The sequence below is a fragment of the Vipera berus genome (genome assembly GCF_964194415.1).
Source record: "Vipera berus genome assembly, chromosome: 4".
NCBI classification, from domain to species: domain Eukaryota; kingdom Metazoa; phylum Chordata; class Lepidosauria; order Squamata; family Viperidae; genus Vipera; species Vipera berus.
The window spans coordinates 17,018,717-17,032,118 of record NC_138206.1 but is presented as its reverse complement, the minus strand read 5'-3'; the positions used below and the strand labels follow the sequence as shown (position 1 = coordinate 17,032,118).

The window sequence follows — 13,402 nt, the reverse complement described above, 5'->3', positions numbered from 1 at the left end:
AAAAATTGTATTTACAAAACTATTCCTAATATGCTGATATTTATTCATACAAAAATAGACATACACAAGTTTTTGCTTTATATCCTCGAGTTCATCAAGCTCAATTTTTTTTTCCTTTATGATCTCAGCACTTCTCTGTAGCACGTCAGGATGTCCTGTTTCAATGACATCATCACTAGGTTTCAACTGGTCCCATCGAGCTTTAAATTTTTCCAGTTCCTGAAGGTAGGTATTAACACGGGTTTTCACATTGCCTTTCATCACTTCAATCTGAAGTCCAAAGAGGAAGTAAAACAGGAGCAAAAGGATTATTATTAGTTTATTCTCTAAATAGCTATATATTAACAGGATTACTATAAAAATAACTATTAACATTGTTCTAAGGGTAGTTTATCACTTTATCATACTATTAATTTGTACTCTTAAATATAATTTCAAATTAGCAGTGTTGTGATTGATAATTTTTCTTAAAAAGAATAAAAGGCATCTTGAAACTGAAGATACAGTCCAGATCTTGCCTTACCACCTTATAGGGGAAGACTTACAGATTCAAGCATATCAGAGATTCTGAAAAACAGTATCAATAACAACCATGTATTGTCTTTGGAAGTAATCAATATATATATATATATATATATATGGAACTAAATGCTGGAATCTCATAATTTTTCCATGAAATGTTTTACTTATCACATTGTATCCTAGGTTTAAACAGGGAATTTTAAACATTTACAAAATTTCAAACATTCAGAGCAACCCCCTAGAAAATTGGGCATTTTATGTTAACTTTTGAAGACTTAAAATAGCTGTTGTTGGCTCAAACCTCTCTCCCTCTCTCTCTCTCTCTCTCTCTCTCTCTCTCTCTCTCTCTCTCTCTCTCTGTGTGTGTGTGTGTGTGTGTGTGTGTGTGTGTGTGTGTGTGTGTGTGTGAGTGATTTAAAAATATATGACTCTTAGTTACCTGTTCTTTAATCATTAGCTGATGACTCTCCATCATTAACTCAAATTTATCCCATGTAGCTCTCAAGCTGCCAATTGCTTCAATGCCCCCACCAGCCACAGTTCGGAGAAGCTTGTTTTTACTTTCTGCTTCTTGGAAAAGGAGAAAGACCTAAGCAGAGAGATTTGATATTCGCATAAAATTCAAATGCATAAATACATTAATAAATACTTTAACATCATCTTTTATGATAATGCAATGTTTGGAGTCTATTAAGTCTATTAAGAAATAATTAACAATTTTAGATAATATTCATATTCTAGAAATATTCAGATATCAAAGTTCTTGATAGTAGAGAAAAATATTACCTCTTCTTTTTTGTCTTTTAAGTTGTTGTATTTTAAACTATCTTCTGTTATTTCTTCCACTGACTGGGGCCTTATTACTAAGGCATTCATAGCATCATTGAGAAATGAAGAAATATCATGCTGATGACCTACATAAACATCAAGAGAAAACACAACTGAGTCAATCATCACCATCATCATCAATAGGTGGACAAAAATGGCAAATCCAGTCTAAAAAAACTGGTTGATGTGCTACCAACCATACTATCCCTATGGACTAATTTATAACAATCCCTCCATCAAATATTTAGGATTAAGGCTCCCATTATCTCCCACATTCTCTCACGTGATGAAATTATAGGTGAGTTATTCTGGTTAGCGTGTTTGTTCTTTGTCTTCTCACTGACTGTATAATTGAATGATACTAGACCTCTAGCACATATTATATTGTTTCCAGTTGTCATTTTTATTAATTATATTGCATTGCTCTTCTTTATTTTATTTAAAATTATTATTTTAATTTTGATTCCCCATCAAGAGGCATCATTCTAAGATAGGTAGCCATATAAATTGCTAAATAAGTAGACAAACAAAGCTTCTTTGGGGAGAAAATCTTAAATTTAGGCATTTTAGACTAAACTGAAATGTGCATATCCTAACATTGTATTATCAACCAATTGGGACAAAAAACAAGTGAAAGAGCAGAAAAGAATGCTGCTTGTCTTTAACTCAATCCTTACTACAAAAGAAAGGGATTTGGCTTATAAAAGGATACACCAGACATTATAAGATTTGGGTAATTACTCTTAGATTGGGAGAGGAGGGATCCAAGCATTTTCCATCACCAAAAAGCTTATTTATATTTATTTAGTTTCAATTATATCTTGCATATTTCGGATTCAGACGAACCTAACCTAAAGACAGCAGTAGAATTAGAAATTATGCTAATCTTTGAAGCTCGGTTTTCCTCCCATTCATTGTAAATGAAAATGACAAGGAAGAAAATCACTGAAAATAGCTGAATAAAATCAACCTAAATTATCTCCCTCTATTTGTCAGAATAAGGTGAAAATTATTGGAAAAGATGGCATTTTTCTTGCTTCCCCAGGACTACTTGCTACAGGCTTAACAAGTGTTCATTTAAGCTAACAACTACACAAAAAGACCAGCTTTCACTAAAATTAACAACAGTAAAAAAGCCAAGAGAATTTATTTGGTGAATTAAAATTTTGGAATATTTAGTCACATTGACATTAATAGTAATTTTGGAGCTGCAAGTTTAAGAATGGCTTTTTGGATAAAAAGCAAGATTACGATTAGAAGCTATTCCTGCTATGGTAACAAGTTTTGATATTTTTCTATTCCTCTCTATTTTATGTGATTTTTAAATCTATTGAATATATTTATATGTTATAAATTCACAGCATTTCAAGTAATTAAAATAATGCTGTAGGCAAAATAATAAATGTTCTTTAAAGAAAAAACCGGAATAAATTAACAGCTATCTTCTAAATAGTTTTTGTTCTGAGGATTTACCTTGTATAGATTTTCTCAAAGACATCACTAGAGCATCATACAAGTTCTGGATAAGATCATCGATGACAGACTTCACAGGATTACAGTTCACTATGATGCAATCTACTTTCACAATGCTTCAAGGATTAGAACAAATTAATTAAAATTCATGTTATTATATGACATTTAAAATAAACCTCAAATTCTAATAAGTGTTATTCATCATCATCTCACTTATTATTGTGCATAATGTTGTCTCTTGGTGACATGGGCAGCATATACATTTAATAAAGAATACATTTGTGTGTGTATGTGTGTTTCACTTTTGTATTCAAAATATTTAGAAGTCTGATTCAAATTCTCTATTTGTATTAATCTTCTAAGTAGAATTTTTTTTAATTTGAGCCCTTTAATAAAATGCCTTATATAAGTACCGATCATAACCATAATAAGTACACTGCCATTCATTGGCATGGTTCAGAAATAACACCAAATCTTAACTATTATAATTAGCAAACGTAATTTTCCCTAAAACAAGCCTCAAGCTAATAAAAAATTACCTTCCTTCAGCACAACACATGAAAGCAACAACTGTTTTGCCATAGCTTGTGTAAAAAGTCCTTCATATTCAAATGCTGGTTTGATAATTTGATTTTATAAGTAACCAATAACATATTCCCATTTTCAGATTTGAGATGTAATAAGAGTCAGGAACGCCACTAATTCTCCATAAACTAAAGGTAAAGGTTCCCCCGCACATGCGTGCTAGTTATTTCCAACTCTAGGGGCTGGTGCTCATCTCCGTTTCAAAGCCGTTTGTCCGAGGACATCTCCGTGGTCATGTGGCCAGCATGACTAGATGCCAAAGGCGCACAGAACGCTGTTACCTTCCCACCATAGTGGTCCCTATTTTTCTACTTGCATTTTTACGTGCTTTCAAACTGCTAGGTTGGCAGAAGCTGGGACGAGTAACAGGCGCTCACTCTGCTAGACGGCACTCGGGATTCGACCCGCCAAACTGCCGACCTTTTGATCGACAAGCTCAGCGTCCTAACCCACTGAGCCACCGCATCCCTTTCTCCATACCTACTTTATCTTTTTTCTCCTGAGTAGCTGGCCATGATTACAAATGTAGCACTGGGAACTGCACTTTATTATTTTTTTTAAAGCACCTATAAAGTCTCTGTGCAATCCAAAGGCTTTCTGCAAAATAAGGGTAACTCAGAAGACTTTTAATTTGCTTATAGATTTGTCCACATTTTAGTAACTCGTATTTTCATGAGTCATTTTAGACTTCCACAGTTAATGAACATATGTATGTAATCTGCTACCTATTAACACAGCATAAAAATGCTCCCCCTGGCTGTTAGTTTTCAAATAAATATTTTTAATGAATAAAGCCTGAGGATATATACAAGATTCTTGCTAATACCACACCTGCCAGATGTTCCCTAAGTTCTATATCTTCAAAAATACAGTTATTGGAAAAGATGGTCTTTCATAATCTTTTCCTTCACTCTCATGTGTAGAACTATTTTAAGATTTATATATTTATCATAAATTCTTTCCAGTGTGTGTGCAGTGATTGGCATGAAATTAACAACAGCCCAAGGTCATTTCAGCTTAACCAAAGCCACAAGCTTTTTCCAGATAAAAATAAGGAAGGAGTTTGTACACAATACTGAACATTTTGAGAGAAAACAAAAAAGGAAATTCATTTGGAAACAAAACCTTCAAAATTCCATTAAAAGTTATTATTATTACAGATAATCCCCAAGTTACAATCGTTCCATTAGCGAACATTCGAAGTTATGCGATAAGCACTCCCTAGTGTTTACGAAAAAGTCCCAAAATTACGAATGTTGACACACCACAGCAGTCATTCACCCTTATGAATGACCACAGTGGCACTGCAAAATTCACCCTGGCTATTCCCTCCCTCCCCGCCCTCTGGGTCTCCCTAGGCACTAGGCCTGTGGATACTCACCTTGTGAAGATCAAGAGATCCTTTGCTTTCTTGGCTGTTTCACTGCTTTGGTGCGTTTGCAGAAAATGGAGGCCTAAAGTAACGCAAGATCATGCAAGATCAGTGGCGTGAGATCTCACGCTACTGATCTCACGTGATCTCACAGTAGTTTAGACCTTTGTTCTCTGCAACAGAGAACGGAATGGAAGCCAGGGGAAGAGGTCTCTGAGGCCCAGAACGGGTCTCCGGAGGCCCACCAAAGTATCCCCCTGCGCCCTTTCCGGGCAGCAGTGGTCCAGAAAAGGTCTCTGACACCTGGATCACGCCTCAGAGCCCCGCTGAAGTGTCCCCCAGAGTCATTTCATGGTGGCAGCAGCCCAGAAAAAGCTTCCAATGCCTGGAAATGATGCCGGGGGACACTTCAGCAGGGCTCCAGAGGCCCAATCCGGGCATCGGAGGCCTTCTCTGGGCTGCTGCCACCCAGAAAGGACGCTGGGGGACGCTTCAACCAGCCTCCGGAGACCCATTCTGAGCCTCAGAGGCCTCCTCCAGGCCTCCAAGGTCCAAAACGGAGGCCAGGGAGGTGGCCACCTACTTCCAGATGTCCGTTCTCGCCCTGGAGGCCTCTCTCTGCTCTTGCTGGGAACAGAGAAAGAAACAGAGAGGCTGGAGAGGGGATAGATCTTCACAAGGTAAGTGACCTGGTGCAGCAGGATGTGGGGGTAGTAATTGTGAGCTCCCAGGGGAGGAGCATGAGGTATTTCAGTGGGTCAGGGTAGGCCTTGGGTGGTTTGGAGATGGCCTGTTCCATAACCAGCCCCCCCCCCGTAGCCTTTGCCACCCTGAGATACCTTATGTTCACTTAACGAGCCGCGCATTCGCCTATGCATTACATTAGCGAATGCATGAGCGAAAGCTGGGAGTGAATCATGTTCAAGGTACGAGATCCTTTATATGAATCCTTGAGTTACGAATGGAATGGGCAGGCTCCATTACATTCGTAAATCGAGGACTATCTGTATTAGATTTCTATCCCACCTTTATATACATAACTACTCCTAGTTAGAAGAAAATAGGGAGAAATTGGATCAAAAGATAAGATTTGGGGCTTCTAAATAAATAGAATGGACTCTGCGGGAAAATTGAATTTGGGACCTTTACAAAGGGAAGCGAAATCACGTTTGGATTACAAATTGAGAAAAAATATATACAATGTGTCATGGTAGCGAGAACGTGTACCTAGGGCCAAGGAAAGCATGCAGACTGCAGAGCAAGGAGTAGACTTGTCAGTTTAGTGCAGACATGTTTAATCTCAAGAGACCAATCCTGGAAGAAATGGCTAGGAAAAATAAAGGAAAGCAACCTAAGAAATAACATATAGAGGTTGGGATCAGCAAGAGGGAAAGTAGAACCAAGAGGGGACAGGAAACTGCTACACTTTTGCAAAGTAACTAAAGTTCTTGAATTGTCTGACTATGTTGGGCTTTAAAATGTACTCAGTTTTAGAAGAGTCAGTCTATCTACAACATATTCTCCAAGCAAGCCTCTTAAGAGAGGTAGAGGGTTCGATTCCCACTGAATTTATTACCCAGTTATTTCTGTCTTTGTGTAAATCTAGTTATAGAGCTCCACGATTAGTGTTATAAAGCACATACCTAATAAAACAAGCTGTTCTTAATTGTAGTTGATCCTGAATTCAAGCAATCACATTAAGCTACCTTGTCTGTTCTTGATAGAATTATCTTGAGATTTATTGGGTTAGGGAGAAAGGAAATAATCCTTAGAATCTGTGATAATGGGATAGTAGCAGTCTTGGTCAAAGCAATTTTGAAGGAAATTAGAAAGGAAAGTGATGGAACCCAGTGGCCGAGATTTTCTCTTTACAACAGTTTTTCAAACTCAGGACTAAGTACTGTATTAAAAACCAAACAGCTATCCCAAAAAACTTATGTTTGTAAGTCTTCTATTATATGGTACCTTGGAAGACGTTCCACTTCTTTTCCTTTCACTTTTAGGGTTTTGAAATTTTTCTCCCAATCCTGTTCTTTGGACAGATGATTCTCCACCAAAGCTTCCATATCAACTTGTCCAATTATCACCCATTCCTTCAACATGGAGGAAGGAATTCATATTTTTATTTAAAAAGTATGCTACTTATCTCAGTATGTGCCTATATAAATCCTGAGCATTTAGATATCCAAACAGAAAAAGAAAACTACCTCAAATGCATTTCAGTAAGTTGATTCTTTCCCACTTTAAATGCAATACTTTTGGTTTGAACATTTAGGCATGCAGCTGTTCGCCACTGCTTATACCATTCCTTACTTCAGGTACCCTTCAATTTCCATTGGTAATTATGAATGGCAACTTCCATTGCTACACGACAGGGTCATAAGGTGTGACATCACATGACCACACAAACCTACAACAGCAAGACTGGCAGTCCCAGCTGCCACTGTTAGGTGAATCCTGCATGATCACAGCCTCACTTAGCCACACAATCACCTCCTCCTGCCAGCTTCCCCCATTGCTTGTCAGAAGGAGAAGTAAAAACTGGGGATATTTTGGCGTTACGATTATGAATCAGCCATCAAGTACCCAACTCGCATTGACATGACTTTGAGGATGTTGTGGCGGCTGCAACTATGAGGACCCATCCTAAATAACCCTCACTGAGCACGGCTGTAACTTCAAATGGCTATTGAACAAGTGTATGGTTTAAGCAAGAACTATCTGTAATTAGGAGGTAATGTTGGAATAGGAGAGTCTATGAAACACAGGAGTCTAATTCATGAAGCCATTTACCATAATATGAAAGGGATCTACAGGTTTCAGAAAGTCTCTGTGTATTTTTTTTTAAAAAAATTCAAATATTACTTCATCTGGGGTTTTTCCCCACATCGTGTAGGATGTATCATAGCTTTGAGAAAAGCTACGAAATACCAAGGGCAAGAGAGCTCCCTTACCATTTATTCTTCCGTGAATTAGTTAAGCAGTGCCCTGGTGGATCAGACCCATGTCCACATAATCCAGCAATCTGTTTTTCACACTGGCCAACCAACTGTACAAAGATTAGCAGATGGCCTTCGGGGGCATTTAAGACTAATAGCCACTGATTCCTATAACTTCCGGGAATTAGTCCAACCCTTTACTGAAGCCCGCTGAGCTGATAGTCAGCATCACCTCTGATGATAAATACAGCGTACATCCAACAGGATTCTCTAGCAAGAATACTTTGTCTACAGTATTTGGTTCAACTCAGCGCACGTGAAATCCTTTTGAAAACATGGAGAGTTCACTATGGATGTTATTCCTTCAAATATACAGATAGGCACTGATGTAGCACAAAGAGAAATTAGACACTTGTTCCTAGAGCCCATTTATATATATTTCATGGATGCTGTAACCTACAGTATACGCAGTACTGTAGCCTACTCTGGATACATACAAACCACTTTTGAAATTAGTAACATTAAACAGGATGTCTGTAGTATGCATGCATATCTCTCTCTCGGATTTTCCCAGCTGTTTCTTTTGTAGCTGATCTTTCCTTGAATTCTATGCTACCCAGTTTGTTATTCTCCCTCAGCGGCAGTTCAGGCAAACCAGCCCAGAATATACACTTGATAAAATTCCAGTGCACATGCATCTATGTACAAAGTCACTCTAAATATTTAGTAGAATTCTAACCAATAGCTGAACACCTCCACCCTTGCACTATTTGACCAAAATATTGTTGGTACTATATTGTTTTATAGGTATACCTAAGTATACTCACAAAACAATATTATCAAATATTTCTTTAATATTTGAGTGCAGTCTATATCTCAAAAATGCCACAATTAGAACAAGAGTTATTAGGGATATATGTTGGTTCCAAAAAAAATACATCTCAGCCTGTGAAAGCATGAATGCAGCACTTGTTGATGAACTGTAGCAATCACACAATCACAAAAATAGACACAATTCCTTTAATGAGTTAACAACCCAGGTGCATTGCAAAACAACTCTTCTAAATTCACTCTGAAGCATTGCACCAAGTGTTCTGCAGCTACAGGATGCATACATCTGATTACATGGTAAATATTACATTAGTGATATAGACAATGTGAACTGTGCTATAAATATTCCAAACTCATGTCTGCCTTTGACATCTTACGTTGTGTATTTCACCAGGTTATGACATAGGAAATGACTGGCCTGTGCAGTATGGAGAGACTGCCAGTGCTTGATATAAACAAAGTGATTATAACAGTGAATACCGAAGAACTTCAAAATCATCCGTCCTAAAAAGTGTTTGAGCAAAAGCAAATATTTACAAACCTTAAATTGATCTAGAACTTCTGCCAGTCTGCGGAACAAATCTTCTGCTTTACTAAATGTGGTCAGAAATCCACTTGCATTTCTTTCAGTCATGACAGAAAAGATGCACTCTTCGTCTGTCTCACTTACTCCCTTAAATTGATTAGGGATAGAAATGAACCTCTTCATCTCTCTGTAATACCTTGCTCGTACTTCTTCAAAGGGGGGTTTGAATTGTAATCTTCCTTGTCTGAAAAATATTTTTTGAATGTTATTTTTATAACATTAATAACATTTAAAGTAAGAAAAATACATCCATTTCTCATTGTCTTGCCAACATCAAGAACATCTTACTTGTAAGTTAAATCAATGTTTATTTCTGGCAGATTTTCATTGAGTGCTTCCAAGCCCATCTGATACTGATGCTCCAAAGCTTTGTACAGTTGGTGGTTCCAATGAAGTCGCCATGCTTTCATGTCATTTGAAAGGAAACCCTATAATTTGGTGGTATTCAGGTTAAAATTCTGCAATTAATCATGGAAAAATGTGTAGGGAGAATATATAGCAGGGGTTCCCAACCCCCAGTCCGTGAAACCGGGCTCCACAAAGTGAAGCCTCTTCCATGGGATGCGTGTAGCATGTGAAACCACGCCCCCCCCCAGTCCACGGAAAAACCTCTCTCTACGGAACCGGTCCCTGGTGCCCAAAAGGTTGGGGACTGCTGCTATATACAAACTTCTTTCAAGAAAACTGTATTTAGGCAACTCAGAAAATTGTATCTATGGAATATCTCAAAACATGGCAAACAACTAATTAAACAAACAATCAGATCAATAATTTTCAACTAAACCAACTCAATGCAAATTCTTCGAGTAACAAAATAGATTTTCATGCCTTAAGTCAGGTATGTCAAACTGCCGGCCCACGGGCCGGATGCATCACACCAAAACCACGCCCACCCCATTGCCGGCAATGGGGAAAAAGTCATGAGACCTCACGAGACGTCACGTGACGTCACGAGTTTGACATGCCTGCCTTAAGTGATAGTCAACAAAGCATTCCATGTCACCCTCAAATGCAAAGTTATATAAAAATAATTATGAAAAGCTATGGGGAAAAATTCAAAAAGAATTGGAGAGTTGGGAAAAATTGCAATTGTCTCTACTAGGAAGAATTGCAGCAGTGAAAATGAATGTCTTGCCTAAATTTCTATTTTTATTTCAAATGATACCGATTCTTAAAAAAGATTCAAATTTGGAGGAATGGCAACGGGGTATCAATAAATTTGTATGGGCAGGGAAAAGGCCACGAGTTAAACTTAAGATTATGCAGGATACGCGTGAAAGAGGTGGTCTTAAAATGCCCAACTTTAAATTATATTATGAAGCTGCTGCGTTGTCAGGGATAAGTGATTGGATTAATTTGACACAAGGGAGATTATTAAATCTTGAGGGCCACGACTTGTTATTTGGCTGGCATGCATATTTATTGTATGATAAGAAGGTAGATAATGTGTTTAAAGTGCATATTTTAAGACAGGCATTGCTGAGAGTTTGGAAAAAGTATAGACATAAGTTAGACTACAAGATACCGTTGTGGGCAATTCCGAAACATGCAATAGAAAACATAAATGTTGGCTTCAAACATGATGTGACTACGTACAAGGAGATCTTAAGTTTGGAGAGGAACGTATGGTGTTTGAAGCCGTATAATCTTTTACGAGATGAGAAGATTGTTCAAACTTGGTTTCAATATGGTCAATTACAGGCCAGGTGGAAAGAAGACCAGAAAATTGGTTTCTCAATGACTGATGAAAATTTGGTAAAGCAAATTAGAAATCAGGGTCCGGCACATATCAAACGGATATATCTTGAATTGATAGAAATTGACTCAGAAACAGAACTTGTTAAAGATTGTATGATAAAGTGGGCTCAGAATATTCAAGAAGTTATCACAATGGACACTTGGGAAAAGATCTGGGTGAGGAACGTAAAATTTACACAAGCTCAAAACTTAAGAGAAAACTTTTACAAAATGTTTTATAGGTGGCATTTAGATCCTAAAAAGCTTGCAAGTATGTATCCGAACTATCAACCTAAATGTTGGAGATGTGGTGGCGAAGATGCAACGTATTTTCATATATGGTGGACCTGTAAAAAGGTTAAGGCTTTTTGGATTAAAATCTGGTGGAATATGCAGAAGATATTTAAGCAAAGGATAAAGTTTTGTCCGCAATTGTTCTTATTGGGCATAATTACAGATACTACTGTTGTGGACACTAAGTTGATGTTGAACTTAATTACAGCAGCAAGACTTTTAGTAGGTCAATATTGGAAGAAGGAGGAACTCCCGACTATAGAAGAATGGACTCTAAAAGTTTCTGACCTGGCGGAAATGGCAAAGATTTCGGCTTATTTGAAAGATCATTTGCAACAACGTTATATTATGGAGTGGAAAAAGTGGATTGATTATATCCAGAACAAATATGGGACTAAAAAGTTTCACTTAGCATTTGAATAAGTTTTTTTTTCTTTTTTTTATGTGATATTAGTATTGCTTGTAGTCATTTCATATGAGCTAGAGTGTGATAGACTTAATAGTTTATTGTTGTTAGCATATGGTTGTTTATGATTGCTTCTTGCTTTTATACCTTGTATTTAGCTCTGGGAAGTCGGGGAGGGGGGAGGGGGGAAGGGGGGGAGGGTTAGGGAGGGCTAGGAAGGGGTGGGCGGAGGGAGGGGGAGGGATTGTTAAAGATAAAATGTATTGTAAAACTTTTCAATAAAAAAACAACAACAAAGCATTCCAGTGTGAATGTAGACTTTTCCCAATGTTGAAGTTCTTAGAGGTTATTGTAACGGTATATAGGAGTGACTGTGGAAGACAGGGGGAAGAGTTACACTCAGGACAATGGTCTGGCAGCAGGAAGATCTGAGAAGGAACCCTCCCTAGTTTGGGGGACTATAAAAGAAATGGGAGGCAGAAATATACTTTCAAGAATTGCAAGATTCCCTTACTATAACCTACAATAAAGTAGAATCAGTTCATTACAGTGTGTTTCTTGTCTGGACTAACTGGCAAGACTGATATGCTTCGTGAATACCATTCCTTCAAAACTTTTTTCTGGATTATTTGATTTAAATGTACATGTTATGATATAGTATGCAGCTACATTTATTCTACTACAAAACACTGCTAGATAGAAAAATACAGAAATGTATATGTGATTAAAAGTTGTTTCCAAGAAAGCCTGAAAAATTATAACATATGCTTCTATTTTATCCTTTACTTTGCCAACTATTCTGCCATGAAAAATTAGAAGAAATATCAGTCACATCAGTGAATTACACAGTTACTTGACAAACTGATAATTCCGTAATAAGTATTTTGCCACAAGTGTTTTGTAAGATTAGCTATATGTATGTATGTGTATGTATATCTAGAGATGGATAGATAGATAGATAGATAGATAGATAGATAGATAGATAGATAGACAGACAGACAGACAGACAGACAGACAGACAGACAGACAGACAGAGGTAGGTAGGGAGATGGAGATGGAGATAAGAGAAATAGAGATAGATACACACATAGATACACACACATATACACATCCCCATCCTATTTCACTTCATATTTAAATAGCAATAAATTTATGCCTGTGATTCAAGACTGGAGAATCCTCCCCGAAGTTCTTGTAAACCATCTTTCCAACGCTGCTGTAGACGAAGCAGATCAATGTTCATCAGGCCAACAACCTATCAAGAAGAATTACAAGCATACAGCACTTTGTTACTGAAATAAAAAGTAAAAAAGTAAGGAAATAGGTTGAGGTGATCAAACATACCTTTTCTACAAAACTCATATGCCATTTTCTTAACTTTCTATTTTCTGTGGCAAGCTGTTCTGCTGCACTTTGGAGTTTCTTGATATACATGTCTAATTCTTTAGGATTGTCCCATGTTATTTGTCCTTCTGCTTTTGAGTGCTGCCAAAGAAATAATTTAGGTAAATAAACAATTGGATTCTAGATAAAGTATATATTCAATGGCAAATGAATGTAATTTTCTTTTTTCTTTTTTTGACAGTTTACAATGTATTTATTCTACTACAGAAGTTTACAACATATACTAATTCTATACAGGTCAATCTGATTCAATACTGTTATATCCCTCAGGGAAATAAGTGTTATAGCAATAAATATTCAAAAAAAACCCTTTCCCCATTCTATCACTGTTACTGTATAGCTGCACCAGAATCAACTTAAGTGGTGCTTGATTCCAAAACAACAAACAAATGAGATTAAATGACAGGAGTTCAGCATTTTTATCT

The 13,402-nt window shown here is 37.2% G+C and overlaps 1 protein-coding gene across 2 annotated transcripts in view; it reads right to left on the bottom strand.

The window, feature by feature from the left end:
* DYNC2H1 (dynein cytoplasmic 2 heavy chain 1) overlaps positions 1 to 13,402 on the bottom strand; it is a gene marked incomplete at its 5' end in the record, with an annotated part of 184,146 nt that overhangs the window by 153,395 nt on the left and 17,349 nt on the right. For both annotated transcript variants that reach the window (XM_081326768.1, XM_081326769.1), the window contains 9 exons: positions 65 to 270; positions 962 to 1,111; positions 1,309 to 1,436; positions 2,824 to 2,939; positions 6,746 to 6,873; positions 9,092 to 9,320; positions 9,425 to 9,564; positions 12,730 to 12,828; positions 12,918 to 13,058. In XM_081326768.1, coding sequence (XP_081182894.1) covers positions 65 to 270; positions 962 to 1,111; positions 1,309 to 1,436; positions 2,824 to 2,939; positions 6,746 to 6,873; positions 9,092 to 9,320; positions 9,425 to 9,564; positions 12,730 to 12,828; positions 12,918 to 13,058 — 1,337 coding nt within the window. The remainder of the gene's footprint in view (positions 1 to 64; positions 271 to 961; positions 1,112 to 1,308; positions 1,437 to 2,823; positions 2,940 to 6,745; positions 6,874 to 9,091; positions 9,321 to 9,424; positions 9,565 to 12,729; positions 12,829 to 12,917; positions 13,059 to 13,402) is intronic.